General features: G+C 40.2%; 1 protein-coding gene across 5 annotated transcripts in view; it reads right to left on the bottom strand.

Moving 5' to 3' along the window:
- Positions 1-395: 395 nt before the first annotated feature.
- MAP2K6 (mitogen-activated protein kinase kinase 6) overlaps positions 396-22238 on the bottom strand; it is a 99652-nt gene continuing 77809 nt past the window's right edge. For 4 of the 5 annotated variants that reach the window (XM_033091466.1, XM_033091467.1, XM_033091465.1 and 1 more), the window contains exons 5-12: positions 21396-21515; positions 20039-20155; positions 19321-19372; positions 17084-17211; positions 16128-16205; positions 14834-14973; positions 7201-7246; positions 400-738 (exon numbers count right to left, since the gene is read on the bottom strand). In XM_033091466.1, the coding sequence (XP_032947357.1) occupies positions 661-738; positions 7201-7246; positions 14834-14973; positions 16128-16205; positions 17084-17211; positions 19321-19372; positions 20039-20155; positions 21396-21515 (759 nt within the window). In that variant the 3' untranslated portion in view covers positions 400-660. Of the gene's footprint in view, positions 739-7200; positions 7247-14833; positions 14974-16127; positions 16206-17083; positions 17212-19320; positions 19373-20038; positions 20156-21395; positions 21516-22238 lie in introns of all 5 variants that reach the window. The other variant, XM_033091464.1, reaches the window with a different exon arrangement.

The following is a 22238-nucleotide window of genomic DNA, read 5'->3' as shown; positions in this document are numbered from 1 at the left end:
CACCTAGAGTATGTAGTTATCACCCAGGATTAAGCAGAAATTTGGGGACATGGCAACAGCCACAACAGCTGGAACAGATATTTCACAAAAAGAGCTGCTTGTTGATATTTTTATAATACTCTTAAAGATGCACATTAAATAATTTCTTCTGGACCACAGACACAATTGAACTTAAAAAATAAAAGCCCTATAAATATTGCCAACCTAACCTTGTCTTTCATATCTTCCTCCTTGCATAAAATGGAATCTTTTCAACCAAGCGCTTAAACATAAATATTAAAATAATAAGTGGAACAGACTACAAATCTACTTACAATTTCATCACTACTATAGCACCTTTTTACCAGGGCCAATGCATTCATTTCGTAATGAACAAGAGAAGTCTGAGAAGCTTAAGGACTCATTCGACACGTCATTAAATATTTAATCACCTTTTGAAGTCCTAAGCCTTTATCATATTTCATCCATCTAGACAGTTCATTCTATACTATAGATTCCAAGGCCCCCTTTGGAGGGGTAAACAAAGAAAATGGGGGAGAAAAACCTTCTGAGAGGGTTAAAGTATCTCGAAGACGAGTTTCTATTGGCGCTTTAGTGAGCTTGCTTCACCCTGTAAACCCCCCAAGCCACAGGAGGGGCAACCGATTGAGTCCATCGTGTTTAGTCTCCAATAATCAGTTTTACAAAAGACGCCACATCTGTTGCTTTGGATTCATGTAGGGTGAAAAATGGGTGTTGCTGGAAAAGAAAAGAAAAATACATGGTGTTAATATTTGTCACTGACAACATACGAGATTCGCAAGGGAACAGATCTGTGGGGTAAACAGGGTAAGTACCCGTATCAGTGCTCTAAACTGGACTCTTCCTACCCCTTCCCAAATCAAGTACACAGAGGGTGCCAAAAAAATGTATACACATTTTAAGAAAGGAAAAAACGCTATTCAAATTGTAATACTCAATATATACCAACAACAAAAGATGAATACAAGTCACGTTTGACTTGTGCAATTACAAGAGGTGCTCAAAGTGGTTCCCATCAGCGTCCAGACACTTCTGATTATGGCAAACTACTGCTTGAGCAAGGTTGACCAACGTGTCCACTTGTATACATTTTTTGGCACCCCTGGTACATATATCTAGTGATGCAAACATTTTAACGATACCTCCTCTTACCATGTTTCTCCAAAAATAAGACCTAGCCAGATAATCAGCTCTAATGCATCTTTTGGAGCAAAAATTAATATAAGACCCGGTCTTATTTTAGTATAATATAAAATGGGTCTATAATATAATATAATATAATACGGGGTCTTATATTAATTTTTGCTCCAAAAGACGCATTAGAGCTGATTGCCCGGCTAGGTCTTATTTTCGGGGAAACACAGTAGTCGCCACTCCTCACATTTTGATCTGTTCCCACTACAGAGTATCTATTGCTTAAAATATATATGAATTAGGCCATATAAATCTCATCTATGGTAAAATACAAAGATAGTCCAAACTCTGATTTACAATAACCCTGTCCCCTACAGATAATTTAAGACTGATACGGTAGTAAAATAATTAGAAATTTGATAGATTTACGCACATTCATTTCTCAGGAGATGACAGAATGAGAAACCAATTTTGTGGAACAGTAAATGGGCAAGGCATTGCCTGCTCTTGACGCTGGAGAGGCGGTCTGTACTGAAATAGTTAATAAAGCCATTTTCTAAGCCACATCTACAGCCACAAGTTATACTTATATCTCTCTTGAAGAACAGTTGATCCACCTGGAAAACAATGCAGGCTGCCAAACTCCAGGTAGGCGCGGAGAAAATTCAACTTGAAGGTTAAAGATTGAAAAGCAAAAAAAGAAAGGGCCTCTAATCACGCAAGTTAGATTAAATAAACTTTGCAAAAACATTAGCAAAGTCTGGTACTTTGCTGGGGCAGGGAACAGATGTGGTAAGATACGAGAGGCCATACATTTCAAAACAATTCTGAAGGAATGAAGGCATCTGCTCTACCAGAAACGCCCTCCCCAGATGGCTCAATTTGGTAAGTGCCAGGCTGTCACACTGGAACCTTACAACTCTAATTAGAAGGAGATCAGCAGTTCTCATGGCAGAAACAGAACCAACCAACCAAACGAAAAGGGATGATTCTTTCAGGTAGGACCTAGTGTCAGGTACCCACTCCCCACCACACAGCATGGCGACCTCCCTGATGGTCTGGGGGTATTATTATTTTCAATGACTTGTGGAGCAGCTAAATGTGAGCTTTTTCTTCTTTTTTTTTCCATGCAGACAAGTAAGTAGATGACTCACTCTGTTTCCCCTGACTTTGGGGGTTTTAGTTTACAACCTTCACATTGCCTAGCAGTAGGTTTTCTAATTATATTTGTTTTAAACCTGACAGCAGAGGGCTGGATGAGTAAGCTCTGTGTGGGAACTGAATGCCCACCCATGGAAGTTGTAGGAAACAATGCAAATGGGAAAGGAACAAAGAAATAAAACCCCAAAGAAGGTAGGTGGTCACGGAAGTATCAGTACTCAGAAAAGGGAAAAGAGGTTTTGTGCTTTTGCCCACCTGAAGTTAAAAAAAAGTTGGGTGTTGGCTCAGCGCCTGACACCCACTCTATCAACTGAGGCTGGGTCCTTCATCCTGAGCTCCTGGGATAAATAAGCGCAGCATTACTTTTGATTCCTAACTACTTACAGCACACTTACCAAGTGCTTTACCATCATGCTTATTAGCTTTACCACATTTTCTGGACATCTGGCAATCTTTTAATGTACTTAAAAGCCTTTTACTATCAAAACGGACACATCAAACCTCTGATCATCTCAGTGACTGCTTCTCATGCCTGCCAGCCCCACCTTGCCTCTGGTGCTGCTGGTGGCTATTAGCTCAGTAGACCTTGCCTGAGTCTGTGAATGAATTCAATACCTTGACCGGAAGTTTAAAAAAAAATCCTGACACATCCTTCAGTTTATTCTCAGGCTGGGAAAATGCTGTGAGAGCCAAAGGGTAGAGGGAGAGGAAAGCAGGCAGGAATGTCAAAATGGAAAGTGTGACTCTCTTTCTTGTGTGGGCTTTGAGGATGTAAAAGGTTGGAAGGAAACTCAGTCCCTTCTCTACATGGTAAACTAAGAATAGCCAAGGACAGCAACCAGGAGATGAGCAAATGGCACCATGAACTCATCCCCAGGCTGCGTTTTTCAAAAAAGGATCCAGGGACAGGAAGGGAAGATGTTGCCCTTGGTTGTACCTGGAGAAAGCATGATCCATGAATGTACTGCCAGGAGCACTGGGGCAAGCGCTGATTGCCAATGGTCTCCACAGCCCACGCACAATACCCCAACCCTCAAGACAGAGGTTTCCTATGCCTTCAGTCAGCCTTGCTTAACACTGTGATTCAATCTAGAATTTCCCAGGATATCTGCAGAACATAATCACCTCACTGGGAAATCACTTGCATTGCCTGGTTATCCTTTATGCTGATTATCATCTAAGACAGAGGTCAACAATCAATGGTTCAGGGGCCAAATGTGGTCCACTGCCTGACTTTGAAATAAAGTTTTATTGGAATACAGCCACACCCATTCGTTTACACATCGAATATAGCTGCTCTCAGACTAAAATAACAGAATTGCATAGTTATGACAACCCACGAAGCCTACATTATTTACTGTCTAACCCCTTGTAGAAAAAGATGGCTGGTCTCTGATCTAGAAGGGCCAATCCTCTGGAATCATGTGACCCGATGGGAGTTTGAGAGAACAAGCGAATGAGATGATATGAGAGCAAGTACACCCAAGTTAGAAAGACAAACACTTGAGATTTCCATAAGAGGTACATGTCTGGATTGGGCCCTTAATTATACTGTCCTTCACCTGAAAAAAGGATTTTTGTTTTCTTTTCTACCTCTTCTCCCACTCCTACAACCTAAACAAGAACCTCTCAGCATGTGTTTTCCCAATGCTAAAGTCTAAGAGTTGGGACTCAGATTTTCCACTTAAAAACCTCAATTCCACAGAAAAGCAGGGAGCAGTTACGGCTTTAAAAGGCAAGTCCATTTCCAGTACCACAAAGACGAATGCAATAAAAAGAAGGGGGGTGCCCACACGACCTTACAACATTAATGTGTAGGCCACAAAAGACCAGTGTTAGGATATACTGGAAAGGTAAAATTCAACATCAGCGGCCAATGCATGTGAAACTCGAACTAAGTATTTTTCCTCAAGTGTGTTCCATTGAAACCTCTGATAAGAGGTCACTTGGAAGGAAAAAAAAAAGTTCTGCTTTTTAAATAGTCAGAAATATACAGAAAATGTTCTTCTTTTATCTGGAAAAAGTGACAGACAAAGCAACTTTAAAATAGGAGTACAGGCTCCACAGGGTCTCTCAGGAATCACTCTTACATCTATTGTACTTTAGGTGAAGTTAACTTTAAAATGCTCTGGGGGTTGCTGAAGGATACCAAAAAACAGGGAATCCAGGACTGAAAAGGCTCCTGGCTGGTTATTAAAAACCTAATCGGGGAGGAAACATTCAACCCAAACATGTGGTACACTAAGATTTTGTCGAGGGCCAATAGGTGGCTCAGTTGGTTGGAGCGCGTGGTCTCAACCACAAGGTTGCTGGTTCAACTCCCGCAAGGGATGGTGGGCTGTGCCCCCTGCAAACAAGATTGAAAGGACAACAACGACTTGGAGCTGATGGGTCCTGGAAAAAACACACTGTTCCCCAATAAAAAAAGTCCTGTTCCCCTTCCCGAATAAAACCTTTAAAAAATAAAAATAAAAAGATTTTCTCAAGCATTACTCATCTCTTCTCCCTCAACCGTGGGTCTTAGCTGAATAAAGCTGGCAGAATGCTGAGTCCCAGGGGCTGCCTTTTCAAAGGGAACAATGGAGGCCTAACGAACTGCCAGTCTCTTCTCAAACTCTTTCCAGAGTTCCTTTATGATCACCCAATTGGAGAATGGTTCAGACTTAAATCAAAGCTTAACCAACAGAACGGAAAATCCATGTGATTGGCTGTGTCTATCACCTACTGTTGGATCGGCTTTCTATAACTCTTCCTGGCTTGACATCTCCAAACTATGCTTTTTCTTTTTTTTTTCCAGCTTTATCGAGACTTAATTGACATACAACATTGTGTAAGTTTAAGGTGTACAATGTGATGATTTGATAATTATATATGTAAAATGATTACCACATCCATCACCTCGCATAATATTTTTTACTATTCTAGCAACTTTCAAGTTTACAATACAGTATTGTTAATTATAGTCACCATGTTGTACCTTACATTCCCAGGATTTCTGCATCTTGTAACTAGAAGTTTGCACCCTTTGACCCCCACCACTCACCCCTGGCAACCACCAATCTATTCTCTGTTTTCATGAGTCCAATTTTTCTACATTCCACATATAAGTGGGATCATACAGTATTTGTTTTTCTCTGTCTTGCTTATTTCATTTAGCATAATGAAAGCTCCATCCATATTGTTGCAAATGGCAAGATTTTCTTCTTTTTATGGTTGAATAATATTCCATTGTGTGTGTGTATATCATAATTTCATTATCTATTTATCCATCAACAGACACTTAGATTGTTTCTATGTCATGGCTAATGTAAATAATGACGCGGTGAACATGGGGGTGCAGATATCTCTTTGAGATAGTGATTTCATTTCCTTCAGATATGTACCCAGAAGTAGAATTGCTAGATCATAAGATAGTTCTAATTTTAATTTTTTAAAGGGACTTTCATACTGTTTTTTACACTGGCTATACCAATTTATATCCCCACCAATAGTGCACGAGGGTTCCCTTTTCTCCACATCCTCATCAGCACCTGTTATCTTGTCTTTTTGATAACAGCCATTCTAACAGGTGTGAGGTGGTATCTCACGGTGGTTTTGATTTGTATTTCATTGATGATTAGCGATAGAACCTTTTCATGCACTTGCTGGCAAAAAATCAACATGTGGGATTACATCAAACTTAAAATGCTTCTGCACAGCAAAAGAAACAATCAACAAAATGAAATGGCAACCTACAGAATGGGAGAAAATATTTGCAAACTGTATGTCTGATAAGGGGTTAATATCAAAAATACATATTAAGAACTCATATACCTCAATAGCAAAAAAAAAACAACAAAAAAAAAACAGGCCAACAGCTATCCTTTTTCCCACTTGGAGCCACCTTACCACAACATTTGGTGAGATATCAGGAACCTGTACTTCTATTAGCTGCCCTGACCTGGTCTTGAAGCTGAGTACTGTTTGTGGGGGGGATGAAAAAGGAGCAAGCATTGAATGCAGGCTGAGTAACTGGCTCCAGTAAGAAATGGTGTTAATGTTTTATCTCTTCTGAAACTGTGCATGAACAGAACTCTTCCTTCCCTTGCCAAAATTAAAACTTTGATATTGTAACCAATCAGTAAACAGTCTGAATTTTATAATATTTCAAAAATAAAAGTGTTTCTCCCACATTCAACATATACTTAGATAAGGAGGGCCAAATTTAGAACCCTGTCATATATATTAAAGAATCATTTGTAAGTAGCTTAGAATTGTAGGCGCCACAATTTAAGAGAAACTATTTTAAAACAACTCAAGTCTTATTTTCACTTTTTTTTTTTTTTTTTGGTATAGGTCATGCAAATGACCAACTGTGTATGCTGAAGTCACATAATTCAAATTACTAAGGCATTGGTCACTTTTTTCCATGAAAGTAAAAACCAGAAAGAAAAAACAAAGTAATTCTTTGCTCTCTAAATGTCCACCAAAAAGAAGTTCATCCAATTAATCCTAAATTGATCAGTCATATAGCAATTAAGTTTCTCTATTGAAATCTGTTAAATCATGCTTTTCTTCATTTTATATTAGTAATTTGTGGTTCTCTGTAACTTTAAAATTTGTACATATAAATTTTATATACATAATTTGGTCTATATGATGTTTATCAGCATGGAATAAATTGCTAAAATGGGTGACATGCCCCAGGTTATACCAGGTTATACTAAAGAAGTATTTAGGATGAACAAAGGACTCAGCTCTTTTTATCTTGAGTTCAATTCCAGTTACCAATGTCTCAATGAGTCAGCTCTGGCAATATGGTTGTTTGATTATAATTTAGGTCTTAGTCACTTTATCTTTGCTAGCTGTTAGTTTGGACATGTTTATACTGCTAACAATACTTACCATAAGCTCTGGATATGTTGGCCGTTCTTTGGAATTCTTCTTCAAGCTTAAAGAAAAAAAAATTAGTCCCATTAAAATCTAGAAATCATCTATTTTTACTAGACTAGGATTTCAGAACTTGTAGATAACTAAACATAACCACCTTTAAAAACGTACTGAAAACAAAGACCTCCTATCTTGACTTTCCTCTTCTGTTACACTTATTTTAAATCACCCTGGGTGTACCTTAAGAAGAACAATAGGAGTGTGTGAGTGTGTGTGTGAGTGTGTGTGTGTGTGTGTGTGTTTACTTTCCTTTTGATACCTTACCAATGACATATAAACTAGCTTTTCTGGTCTACAGCCATTGTATTTCAAAATACATACCTACTTTCCTTCAAAACAATTTTATTCCACACCCACTGGCAAAGAAATCGGCAGGTGTTTCTCATTATACATTTGTTATCTCTTCACTATCTTCAATATGTGGTTCTCCTTGCTTCTGGCTCCCCTAAACGTACAATTTGCTTTTGTATATTTCTAACCAAACCTGCCTGAGATAGAAGCAATTCACCCACACAATGGCTAAGGGGACACTACTTGTTTGCGACCTCTTTGCTTTCTCTGAAAGAGAAAGCTTGCTCAGCCAGCGACTTAGCAATTACTCTTGTTAGGAAAACTTTGCGGTCGTGCACTCCTGTCAGGTGGCTCCCACTCATTCAGCTGTCTATATACACAGACATTTTAACAACATTTGATGTTGGAAACGGTAATAAAACTGCAGTATGAAGAGACCAACCTCTCAACCCACCTCCGTATCCACCTCTGGCCTTAAAATGGAAAAAACAAAAGAGGAGGTTTATTTGGAGTTGGGATCCCAGGTTACAGAATGGAGAAAAGGATTATTTCAAAAACTGTGGTTTGCAAGGCCACCTGCAGACTCCCCTGTGCACTGGGTCACAAAATCATACGTGAATGGAAAGGAGTTTTGCCTGGCGCTGAAGGAAGCAAAACGGGATGGATCATTAGGTGGCTTGGATTTGTGGTAACGGCTCATTTTGAATAAATGAGACCTACTGTGTGACAGGAGCTCTGTTCTACCCACATGGCCTAACAATTATGAGAGGGGTGGGGGTAAGGTGTAGAACCATAAGGAAGGAAGTGAAATAGCAGAGACACCTGGAGAAACTGTGGTTTAAAACAAAACAAAATGGAAAAACAAATAAAAAAGGCAGCTTTTGAACCAAAACAACTTAAAGCAGCCTACCAGTTTATTCCAGGCAATTCTGTGGGTAGAAGCCAGGGAACCTGAGACAGGGTACAGGTAGATGTGAGGAGAGAAGTTTCAATCTGGAACTGAGGGCAGATTTAGGACCTAGTAACCTCAGTGACCAGACAACCTATGAGAGAAAGCTTCATCTCAACTGAGGATAAAAGTAAGAGCGAATTATAAAGAGGAATTATCAACTGTCAAAGCTGGATTGATATGGAGAGGTGTGCCTGAGTGAAATGAATGAGACCTTGTCACTCCCACTTATGACTCTGTGTCACCATCTCCTGAGACTCTACAGGGCTCTACTGGTGATTCTCAAGTGCAGGTGATTTTGCCTGTCACGGATATTTGGCAATGTCTGGAAGCATTTTTGCCTTGACACAATTGGTGGTTGGGGTGGGGGTGGGGGGGTGGGACTAGCATCTGTAGGTAGAGACCAGGGATGTTGCTCAACATCCTATAAAGCACAGGACAGTCCTCACAACAAGGAATGATCCAGTCTAAAATGTCATTCGTGCCGAGCTTGAGAAACCCTGGGCTGAGTGTACCTGGGTATTCCTCCTACCTTCTAGCCCCTTCTCTGAAATGAAATTCACTTAGAAGCATCTCCAGCTGCCTGGTCTGTCATTTGGGCACATTTTCACCACTACCAGCCCTCTCTACCCCCACCCCAGGCAGCAAAATGTCTTCCTTTTAAGTTCAAGAGCTACTACCCCGAGAAAGAAACACAGCAGAAGAAACGTGACTCCGGGAGAGTGGCTGACTTGTACTTAGACCCTAGTAAAAAAAAAAAAAAAAAAAAACCAAACAGGCTAATGTACAAAAACCCTGAATTTCCAGCTATTGTTCAAAGCAAATAGAAAACCAGAATGCCTTCTCTCTAATCGGAACAATTTAACTTGCTAAAATCAATAATGAAAAGCACAAATGCAGTATTCAATCCACACTCAATATTGAAGTGGTTGGTTTCAGGCGTCTCTGTTTAGACAGAACATGAGTCAGGAGTCAGACCCTAACTCTACTAGGGACCAAAACCCACTGGAATGATAGTTAGGAAGAAAAGCTTATTTCTCAAAAGGTAAAACAATGGTCTGTTTTACCAACCAGAGATCTTTGCGATGCTGCTGATTCTGACCTTCTAATTAGCAGATAATGAAATAATAATCTCTCTTCTCCTCAGGTAGAAGAACTTAAAACTTCCTTTTTTTTTAAAAAAAAAAAAGAGAGGTAATTTTACGTCAGGATGCCTTATCTTTTTACTTCTGGAAGAATTTAAGAAATGTCTCTTTAATCTGTATAAAGAAAATATGGGCAAAGTACCCCAAGCTGGTCCCTCACAAAGTGTTAAGGATTCCTGAAATCTCAGAGATTGCTGACCAGTCGTCTCTTTCTTGACTTACGGCTCCCGATTAGGAAGCTCCAAACTTACCATAAGCACTACTGTGGAGTGTTGATGGAAAATACTTACACAGCAAACCAAGGCCGTTTATTGAATTAACATAACTGATAGAACCCACTCTCTCCATGTTTTAAATTGAGAACGCTTCAAAACATGGGCTAAGAATAGCAAAACACTCGGGATAAGGTCAGAAGAGAAAACACATTTTCCATGTTTAATAGGAAGTACTTGAAAGTCGGTATAAAATAACAACTGTGGAGTTCAAAGCTACACCAATGTCTTTTTGGAATTGAGTCCGACTTTGGAATTTTCAAGTGGCTTGTCATTTTCAAGCGTGCAATTAGCTAACTGCCCTAATTCCTCTTCCAAAGGCCACAACACACGCTCCTGACCGTAGCTGACACTAAAACGCAGTTTCATGCTGTCTTGAGAATTGCTAGCTTGAAGTTTGTGCTGACCAGAGGATTTCTGCCTATTTGAATTCCCCCTGATCGTTTCCAAGAAGGGCTATGTGGTGCATCCACAAAATAAACACACACTGGGCCTCTGAAGCCATACATGTGTCATCAGCTAAATAAATATCCAGTGCCTCTTTTTACTGTCTTTCCTCAACAAGTTGGGAACTATATTTGATTGTCTCTGTTGTATACTAGCTCCCCTGAGTCAGATCATATCGATGTTAGGTGGACCTCCAACACACTCCAACATGCCATAGGGATGGTCAGCTGGGCACTGGGCCTCTTAAATCCATCTGAAGAGAAAGCAAAAAGGAAGTCGAGCCATTCTGGCACTCCTCAGCATGCTGGTTTCAGTGACTTCCTTCAGTCCCCAAACCTGAGAACCTATAGGAAGAGGTTGTGGTGAGAATTTTAAGCCACCGTCTTGAGAAACTCATTTGTGAAGCCTTCCGCAGAAGTAAGATGTGCTACTTTAGTATCAGATTTTCCGATTATGGAACCCAAAACAAGGCCCCTGTGGTCAGTACTACTCATCCCAGGAACCCTTTAAAACCCCTATGATAAGAAAGCCACACGTGGGGAAAAGAGGAAAAGAATATCAGTCAGTGGGCCTCTTCCAAAGTAAGTTCACGCAGGAAGGGTATGTAAGAAATTACTGCGTTTTTTTTCTTCAAGTTCATAATGTGGATGAGGACACACTAATGTTTTCACTTGACAGAAATTGCCGTACCAGAAGCGATGTGTGACACAAAGCATTGTCATGATGGAGGATGATTTACAGCACATTTTAAAACACATCTTCTCTCAACCATAGCTCACACCCAACTGACTGCACCGAACCAGCTGAAACTTGTCACACACTGTTACTAAGGTTCGAAACACCACTTCCCACATTGAAGATGCCTGCCTTTCCGTTGGATGGCACTCAATAGAAGCAATTCATCATATGATCACAACGGAAAGGCTCCATGTCACACATCATTTCTGGTATGACAATTTCTGTCAAATAAAAACATTACAAAAAAAAAAAAAAAATTGCAGTTTCATCCACCTTATTCACCGGATCTGGCACCGAGTGACTTCTGGCTCTTCCCCAAAGTCAAAATGACCACGAAACGTAAATGTTTTGAATCGATTCAGGACACTGAGGCAGCCACAACAGGGCAACTAAAGATATTCACGAAAGAGGACATCCAGAATGGCTTCAGACAGTGGCAAGAATGATGGGATAAGTGTGTTTGAAGTGAGGGGGAGTATTTTGAGGGGGATTACTGGCGATGTGTCTTCTACAGTAATAAATTTTTTTTATTTAAACATTCACTGTAAGTTTTGATCACACCTCGTATCTATCTTGAAATTTGAGATGAAATCACTTTCCAAATCTGTAGTCCCCTTCCCCCACGTAAGACAAAGAGTTGGGGCTTTTTGAGATGTTTTAAAGGATCATAGCCTGACTAGGTCCTAAAAATACAGAAAACACATATGGGTCACTCAGAAAAGGGTCCTTTCATGAATATGTCTCTCAAAAATACAGCTTTATACATAGGAAAATGGAGGAACACCTATAAAAGGGAATTAATACTCAGAGGCTATATCCTTCTCTTTATGACAAAACAGAAGAGGTGCCTCTTAGGTTAAAATCACTTTTCCATTCTTTCCATCCAGTTCCAGCTCAAACTTAAACTATCAGCAATAAGACAAGTGAAATAACTAGATTGCCATTAGGGGGAGGTACGCATCTGTGCGCTAATACATATGAAAAGTAAAATTGCTTCCATAAAGATCTATGCCCTTCATAAAACCTTTCTTAAAAAATCAACACCATTTTTTTGAAGCATTTGACAACTTTTCCAACTCAGTCTGCTTCAAAATAATGGTCATACTAAGAGGGTATCAAAGAAAATATACTGGTGGTTTATGATAGGCAAAAAAACTATTGACCTGGCATCTGAAATAGGAGAGCCTACACTCAAAAAAAAAAATCCAACAGAGGATAAGTAAGGATGTTCATAAAACTTCAGAACTACTGCTCCCCTACAACTTCGCAATTCGCATACCAATAAAAATGACTCACTATTTCACACAATTGATATTCCTCAGTACCAGACTCTACAACACGGAAAGTTTGAAGAACGTATTCTTTGATGACTTCAAACTTGACGTGATTTGAGTTGTATTTCTAGTATTATTATTGTAATTATTACTATTATTAATTGTTATTATTTAGTAAAGCCCACAAGCAAGCCAGACTGACTGACCTGAATGTGAATGAAATGACACAGAATTAACAGTAGTAACAGAATTAACAGCTTCAGAATAGCTGGAAAATGTCTATGGCTCAAAAATTTTTAAATTTATAAACTCTAATAGCTAGGACTAAAATTAAGAGAAAAAGAGAGGGAAACAGAGACCTGGTCATGCGTGGAGGGGGTAGATACAGGGTGGTCACTATATAAATACCAATAATACAAGTATTTGGAATGGTCACATATGTGTGCATACACTGAAATCAGAAAGCATTTATTTTCAAGGTTTTCATTTTTAAAATATCTGTAAAAAAGCTTTAACACTGTGATGCTGTAGGGGAAATTCTAAGTAAGAGAAAGAAATAAGTAAGTGAAAGAAAAAGTAATTGAATGATTTTTAAAAACATGAATTGTAAAAGAAAAGCGGCTTTCTGGACAGGAACCAGTTGATAGTGGGTCCACAGATCACAGGTCTAAATTAGGGGTTCTCACCACAGCCATACATTAGAATGATTCGAGAACATCTGAAAATACTGATATTCAGTACCCTCCCCAGACCAATTAAGTCAGAATCTGAGGGTAAGGCCCAGGCGATAGTACATTGAAAAGCTCTCTCGAGTTTTATAAATGAGCAGACAGAGTTGAGCAACCACTGGATTCAACTGGTGATTCACAACAGATAGCTGAGCTTTCTAGAACTTTTCTCTGAAGGCCTTGTTCTTACCAAAGTTTTAAGTACCCAGAATCTTGGGAAAAGGGGACAGCGGGGAGAAAGGTTATAGGGAGGATCGTTTGAAAAGACTGCTCTAGATAAGACCCTTCCCATTACCACCCGTCTTGAGAACAATTGGTCTGAACGATTCAAGAGGACTCATCCCTTTTCCTATGTGAACGTACAACATTTCAGAATAAGGGGAAAAAAGTTCTTGAATACATAAGGCAAAATCATGAGCCCATCTCAGCCAGGCAAGTGCACCCCCACATCCAGCATGCTCACCCAACAACATACTGTATGGGATACCAGAGCCTTTACATATAGAGCCCAGGGCTCCAGCCCCTCTCTGGCCATTCAGTCACAAACAAAAACAAAGAATGGTAGGCCACCCTCATACATCATTAGGGAAAAGTATGTGATACAGGGCCTAGAGCTAACAAAAAGCCCGACAGGCCTTAGTTTCACAAGCAACGGACAGTTGCTTTGTCTCATCATGTTTTCCAATAAAAGCTACATTCAGAACACCTCCCCCAAAGTATGGAGGCCAAGGAAGCCATACTCTCAAACAGGCTTCAGAACTCCAGCAGCAAGAGGCCAGAATTGCTCCTCTCTGAGGGTCACAGTTGGGCTTGTCACCATCTCTGATTCCCCATCCTCCCCCGTTTCTCATCTGCTTTTGCAGGATGCCCAGATAAACTAACTTTACTCCATTGGGGGCTTCCCTGTTGGCATCACCTGCAATGATCATTCGCATCAAGTTATATTAGGCATCATGGTCCCTATGCAGAAAGAAATCACTAGATTTTCTGGAGAAAACTATCTCCTCTCCTGCTTTCCTTGATTCCACTGGCAATTTCCATGAAAACAAAGTTTACAGCATTAGTATGGCTCCTTTTATCTTTACATTCCAACTGTCTTTAGATCCCCTTCTCAGACCTCTCACGTTGTCCATCATACCACATAGGCACGCATATCCACAGTTGGCGAGTGCTCTGTAGGAGGCAACTTATAAAACACTACCGCTACTTTGCAACACTTCCAGGTAATTTTTGCATCTTACCGACTCCCCACCCCTAGACCTCCAATGGGTCCTACCCTCTCGTTCTATGCTCTAATCCAACATCCAATTGCTTAACGCTCTCGTAAAGGAGTTTCTGCTTTTTGTGACATGATGCATGATGTTCTTTCTACGTGGAATACCCTTCCCTCCCCTACATGCCTTTCACTTTGCAAATACCTCACATGGTCTCAGCTCAGGAGGTAGCTCCTCCAGAAACTCTGTCCTCATGCCTTTCCTCTGAGTTCCCTAAATGCCCTATCTCCATCACGAGACCTGCCATAATGTACTATAATTATTGATTAACAACACTCCCCCTACTTGATTCTGAGCTCAGTGAGGGCAGGGACTAGATAGAGGCATCTTTGCTGCTCCAGCACAGAGGGCACACTCCATACGTGCTTTGGGGATGAATGTAAGCATAATGGATTAAAACCGATGGAGGAAATGCACGAGAACTCCTCTTCTTCCTTAACACTGGCAGCTGGGAGATGAGGCTCTCTTACCACTGTGAGGTAAAGTCAACAAACTCTTCGGAGAACTTGTCTGCCGGGAGTTGCGGCGATGGCTCCTCTACCACCTGTTTGAGCTGCTGGAAAGGAGTTCCCCACGAATCATAGGGAAACCGAAGGATGGCCAACTCAATCTACAGGGGGAGAGGAAAACAAGGTGATAACAACTTAAACAGCGCTACTTTATGGACTCTTTCAGCAGAACCAGCAGGAAAAACAATGGTGGAGTTCAAGTAAAACTGGGAGAGGGAGAAGGAATAAACTCATAATATATGTGCTCTCGCAATTTCCCCCCAATTCCTCGTGCTGGGGATTTTTAAATATTATATCACTAAGCCTACTTGAAACGAGGCCGTCACTAACACCCACTGTGGCACTTAATAAAATTGCAAGCCAGTAGCATTAAACGTCTGGATATAAAGCAACCAGGTTTTGAAACGTTAGGTCTGAAAAGTAATCTCATCACCCTAAGCCTTTTACAGAGCTGTACATGTGCTGCCATCTGCAGGCCCCTTGCTGGAATGGAAGAAACAAACAAACAAACAAAAAACCTGGGACCAAAGGGCTGATCTTTTTTTGGATGTGAGTAAAGGCCACTCTGCTGTTGTTACAAGATCCCATGTTTTCTGGGCAGGGATGTGAAATAACTCACGGGATTTAATCAGCTGCTATGCCTGGGAAAGAGCCAGGACTACGGTGGATAATTCCAGACCTTGGTGATACACAGAAAATTGGTGAGCAAGCAAAGTTATTAATAAGGCACTAATCGTAGAACGTTAAGGCTGTGCCTAATGAAATGATCCTATTTATCATGTATTTTCACTGTGCCTGACCTCAACAGCCAAGGCTTCTATCAGAATGCGTTATCTGCCCTAGGTAACGCAGTTCTATTGGGGTCCATGGTCATTCTCACTCTTTGAGTAGCTTAAGCTTCTTTGTGCCTCAATTAGAATAATTTAACTTTAAGGAAACCATCAGGAACTATAGCTAGACCCTCTCATTTTACAGATGAGGACAGTAAGACAGGCCATGTGACCGCATCATTAACTCAAGGGCATCCAACTAGTTAGAGGTGGAATGAAAAGAAACATTGGGTTTACCCAATCCCAATTCAGTATGGCTTCTACCCCATCTTGCAAACAACTGTCACTCCAAATCTCCTGCTAAGTCAGGCAGGAAAGGGTGCCCAGGACCAGCATGTATGGCGTTTGCCCCGTGGTCTCAACGTCTGCCCCACTCCAGCTCCACACCCAGAACCTCCCAGTCCACGACAGTTATCACACGGTACCATTGTGATGCCCAGACTCCAAATGTCCGACTTCACACTGTAACCCTTCTGGTTGAGCTCCGGGTTTATTCTTTCGGGCTGGAAAGAAGACAGAAAAGGACAACTGAGTGGCATTCTTAGCTCAGTAAAGTCTCTGGTGGCACCAGCTGCCAACTGAGCTGTTTTAAGCTATTAACACATGCCTCCCAGGCCAAGAAGACCCACTAAAGACAATAAATACTCATGTCTCCACAATATTTCCTTATTCTACATTAGTCTTTTCTTGGAGACGGTAATGGATCAAAGTCCCCTCACAATTCAAAACTAATTTCAATTCTGCCTTCGGAAGGAACAGGATATATGTTATAAAGCTACTTTTCCAGTCTAGAATGTTCCTTGTTAAAAACACCAACAGTGCAGAACTCAGTAAAAAGAATTAACAAGAGTGACTGCACTACTGCCTGGTGTGAACAGATAGAAACAAACAACCTTTAGCTAAACAGGGACAGGAAGCGTTTTAATTCCAAGTACAAGTCCATTTCAAAATAGAATACAGTAGAAGTCCTTTAAGTTAAAGGGGGTCCCAGTCTCTGCTAACGACTGAACCCTCACAGCTATAATTTTCTCTCAGGACTAACCTACCTGACTTATTTGGGTAATTTAAATTCTACTTACTGTTCTATACTCAACAAACGAAGTCACATTCCCCTGCAACTCGGTGTGGAAAATTGTGTGGGGTGTATGTATCGTTTACATAGTTGCTCGGATACTATACCTTTTTACTTGATTTTTTTAAAAAAATAATATATATGAAGCAAGTGACCAAAGATTTCAGACAGTAAATATTTAAGTAAAAAGGAGATGCAGACTATATCTTGCATCTTTGGCACATTTCAATTTTCCCTCTGTAGCCATCCCATTCCTATTTCCAGGCACGGTTTGCATTCTCACAGGCCACCTCCAGATGCTGTACTTACAGCCATGTATGGTTTGCATCCTGCATCAATAGTTTTAGCCACAGAGTCTACAAGGTAGCCACTGATTCCAAAATCACACATCTTCACTTGGCCCAGAGCATTGATCAGCACGTTGGAAGGCTTGACATCTGAAAACAAGAACCATGAACCCATCATCCCAGCCTGTTTTGAAGATTCATTTCTCTACCACCAGAGGGCCTGAAATCTCCATTTTTCCTTCACCTCCCTTTCCCCACGCCCAGCGTAAAAGTAAATGCCATCCCTGACTCAGTTTCACATTTCTTCTTGCTTTCACCTTGATTTTCTATTTCATGGTTTGTCCTTCTTGTAGGACTGTGAATCCATCAATGGAAAGAACTGCTTCCTCTACTTACTTTTTCATCTTTATTGCCCCCATCACGTAGTAAGAACGTCAAAAATTATTACTGCATCAAATGCCCGATTCCATGGGCATAGCCTGAATTATGCAAGATGAGTAAGTTCTAGAGATCTGTACAACATTGTCCCTATAATGGAAGGTACTATAATGTACACTTAAACATTTGTTATGAGGCTAGATCTTATGTTAAGCGTTCTTATGACAATAATGTTTTAAAAGCCCAGTTCATAATGATCGGTTGCACATTTAATGAAGGAATAATAGATCATGAAATGAAAAGGCATACTGCGACATCACCGTACACCAGATACAATCAAAGCAACCAATTTTGATTGAAGCCTCTGCAAGAAGTGTATCAGAGGTCACATAGTGTAACTCATCATAAACCCAGATACTCCAGGACACAAAGCAGGTCACAGGTATGTAACGTAGATGAACGGGTATTACTGAAGAGTTCTGAAGTGAATCCTTCAGCCTGGAAAGATATAATACAGCTACCCCTACCCCCAAGAAGATGGACTGTTGTTATCTCTGGATGACAGAATTAGAAATTGTAGTTATTTTTTTCCCTGTGACACTTTTCACAGAGGACATGTAACCAGAAGGAAAATGTTATTCTAAAAACTTTTGAAATTATCCTTTATAATTTTTCCCTTCAATGGCATGGTAGATATACACATTTCATTTCATGATTTTGTAATTTTATATATATCCTCTAATGTGAATGAAATATTTCATAGTTTTGAAATAAACCCTTAAAAGTAAGTTTGACATTTGCTGGTAATCCACATTCTTCTTCCTATCTGGATAACATCCCATTCTCTGGTCCTCCTCCTCCCCTTCCTTCTTCCTATTTTTAATAATTACAGTAATAATAAGCATACTGTTGGAGGCATTTCACATTACTTTCAGACCCAAGGAATGTAAAAATTACCAAATCACAATGTTACCTATCAATATTTTCCACTAAGTTTTCCAAAAACCTAGCTGAGCATCTCACTTTCAAGAAGATTCCCTTGACTATGGTCACCAGTGTGAACCATTTCCCTGTTTTATATTCTACCTATAGTACTTCCACATTTGGTACTTTCATATTTCTATTGTGTTTCTATGTGTTTGTTGTATATTTGCTTTTATTGCCCTCTCAAAAATTCCTATGTAGAATTTTAATAAGAATATGTTTTCTTCTCAGATACTTCTCGGGGCATGTATGATAGTGCTGTAAAAGTATGATGCTGTATGATGCTAGAAAAATGATCATCAGAGATAAATAGGTGAATACATGGATTGATGAAAGATGGCAGAATGTATATATGGATGGATGGATGCAGAGATAACAAGTCAATAGGAAGGAAAAAGGGAAGGAGGGGGAAGAGAAAGAGACAAATCTACCAATTTGTTTTCATTTTATCTTGCCTTTTGCTGTCTGTAAAGGCTGTGCTTTATACCAGAACTTTCTACACTTCAATTTGCACATGAATTACCTAGTGATCTCATTAAAATGCAGATTAAGTTGGTCTTGGGACCCATGGTTCTGCTTTTCTAACAAACTCCGAAGTCAATATTGGATGAATTTTTATCCTATTCTCTAAAATTCTCCATGGGGTAATCCCACAGCTCTGATTGTTAACAGGTGTTTTATAGTCAATTCAGGTGTAATATAAAGCCCGGTCCTCAGACAAGATAAAGAAAAGCTACTTATATGATTTTCTATCCAGTCCCAAGGGAAAACCCCTCGGTTCTCTAGCCTGCCTCAATTCCGCTGCCATCTATTTGGGTAGGGGTGGGGATGGAACTCAAATGAAAGAAACAAACTTTACAAAAGGAACAACAGCCAGGTAGCTCCATAGATGCTTACCTCGATGAATGACAGAGAGCTTACTGTGTAAATGTTCTAATGCTTTTACAATCTGCAAGAGAAACACAAGGTAAATTTATGCCCCCATCACCGAAAAGAAACTGAACGTTAAGTAAATCCAGGTGTATTATCCCTGGCTTCAGGTCACAAGGTGAAGTATTTTCTCAAATAGTGGTGGTCCTAGCCAGGAAAATACTCAAGAAGTTACACAAATTGGATTCCACCCAACGGAAAGGACTATATCTTACAGTAGAGAGGATGTTTCTCACTCTTATAGCTTGTTCTTCCTTTGGCCTCCAGAATTTTTTTCTCTTCACCCTCCTGAACCTCAATAGCTTTTCAGGGAGAAAACCTTCATTCCATTTCATTTTATTCTGTTTCCTTCTATGTCTATTAGTTCTAAGAAAACATGCAAAAATCTACAAATGAAAATTAGACTAACATCAGAATACAGACACGAGGAATGTGGTCATTGAATGCACTGCTTGCTTAGAGGCACTCAAACTGAGAGTTCGCCAAACCAAGCCAGTGGTAGAATCTTCTACCCAGATCTCAGAAAGCAAAGCATTCATTTATCCACCCACTGACACACTATTGCATTCAACACGTACTGGATAAAAGCTATGCTCCAGGTAGTATTGTCTTGTGTTGGGGATACAAAGACACATGAGGCCTAGACATCTCACATTCTCCTTGTAGGGTTCATGATTGTACTCACAGATACTGCTATTTTCCCTAAGATGTCCTCTGGAATTGTTTGGCCTTTATCAATCACTTGTTTGTAGAATTTATCTAGCGATGTATCCATGAGCTCCATGCAGATCCAAACATCACCCTGGAGACCGATTGGTTCAGAGATTTTTAGAGAGGATGGAAAGGGGAAAAGAGGACACAGTTAACACTTGTCAGGAAGAACTATTTCTTGCCTGAGTTTTTGGAGAGAGTGTAAACTGTCTCTTCAAGATCTCAAAGGGGGCAGACGGGTGGCTCAGTTGGTTAGAGTGCAAGCTCTAGGAAACAGGGCTGCCGGTTCAATTCCCACATGAACCAGTGAGCTGCACCCTCCACAACTAGAATGAAGACAACGAGCTGCAGCTGAGCTGTCATCGAACTCCCAGGTGGCCGGATGGCTCAGTTGGTTGGAGTGTGTGCTCTCAACCCCAAGGTTGCTAGTTCAATTCTCACATGGGATGGTGGGCTGCATCCCCTGCAACTAAGATTGAACAACGGCAACCAGATTTGGAGCTGAGCTGTGCCCTCCACAACTAGATTGAAGGACAACGACCTGGAGCTGATGGGCTCTGGAGAAGCACACTGTTCCCCAATATTCCGCAATAAAATTTTTTTTAAAAAGATCTCAAAGGAATTTATAAACCGGGAAGATTATCTCCAAAGAGCAAACTGGCAGACAGCCAAGCAGACCTGGCATGTGATCACCTACTTACATTAAGGAATGAAAACTAGCATCTAAATACTAATAGAGACAAGTGACAGAATCCCAGACATCCAAGCATTTACTGTGACTGCCCTCTAGGAGTTAAGCCTAGATGCCTACCCCAAGTCTGACCTCCCACACGAAGCACTGGCCATGGTTAATCAAAAGGCTGGTTTTAGAAGTGAGGTGAAGCATCATAATCCTTGTCACAGTAAATTGAAAAGCAAAGGTAGAGCAAAGAGATAAACCTAAGTCTATATGGTACACACGCAGCCTACATAAAGCTCATCAAGTAGCCAAAAGGCTAGAATATTTCAAATTTTAAGGAATCTATCCAAATCAGTCTACAATCAATCGATATAAACAAAAGAGTGCTGCCAAAAGAGACAGACCAAAACAGAAAGGAGGAAGGCAGGGAACCTCAGTGTCTTTAATAGAGTTTACCACATTTGAAAATACCCTAATATCCAGCCAACTTTGCACCAGCATTTTATGTTATCAATGCATGAGCATAAAGCTCTCTATAGGAGACATGCCAAACAAGAAAGAGCACCTTAACTGTGCATGGTATTTATGTTATCCGAGAAACTTCTTTTTAAGTTATCGTTCTCCTCGGACTTCGAATTGAAGAATCACCTACCTCCCGGAAGAGTGCACCATAAAAGGTGACAGTAAAAGGGCAGTCCACTGTCCTCATGGAAATATCCAAATCCATAAGTAGCCTTTTCTGCTCCTGGCTATTTACGGTGGCCCGGATTCGCTGGATGGGAATGCATGGAAAAATGTATGGTTACTGCTCTGAGGATGTCAGTTAATAAGGCAGGGACTTTAACCCTTTTGCCGCAACGTTTATATCTGAATGAATATAGCCAAAATTTTTATACATAAAAATAATATCATTTATATACAAAGCAGCTCAAATTGTTATTATTAAATGCATAAAATAGTCAAAATATTAACTTTTATTTTTTGTGGATTTCTGACACATTTTGGGGGAAAAAACTTGAAATCAATGCAGCGAAAGAGTTAAGAGTCCCATCTCAAAACAGCACAAAAATTTACAGCACAATTTCTAGCAAACATCCTTTCGAACATCCACCCTACGTGATTAGTTATTTGTAACAAAAGAAAAATAGGATGACTGTTACTCAGTTGATTTCCTGACTAATCCTCGATAAGAAGTAAACTGATAATGTATTTTGGAAAGTGTGCAAATGTTTGGGAATGCTTTTATTTCCACGTTGTAAAAACAAGCTGGTTTACTGTATTATGTCTTTTAGTGCAAAGAGGCCGCAGTATTATTTACTTTGCAGCAGAATTGGGGGTCTTACAAAAAAAGCCAAAAGCCCCCCTTTGGGAACAAATAAAAATATTTCGACTAAACAGCAACTGTAGGAGAATGGATACAGCTGTGGGAAACAGAAAGAAATCAAGCAGAAATGTAGAAATCCTTCATTCCCATCCTAGTACTTGTGAGAGAAGC

This window comes from Rhinolophus ferrumequinum, chromosome 21, assembly GCF_004115265.2.
Source record: "Rhinolophus ferrumequinum isolate MPI-CBG mRhiFer1 chromosome 21, mRhiFer1_v1.p, whole genome shotgun sequence".
Classification (NCBI taxonomy): domain Eukaryota; kingdom Metazoa; phylum Chordata; class Mammalia; order Chiroptera; family Rhinolophidae; genus Rhinolophus; species Rhinolophus ferrumequinum.
The sequence above is the reverse complement of the archived record's forward strand: the minus strand, read 5'-3'. Positions and strand labels throughout refer to the sequence as shown.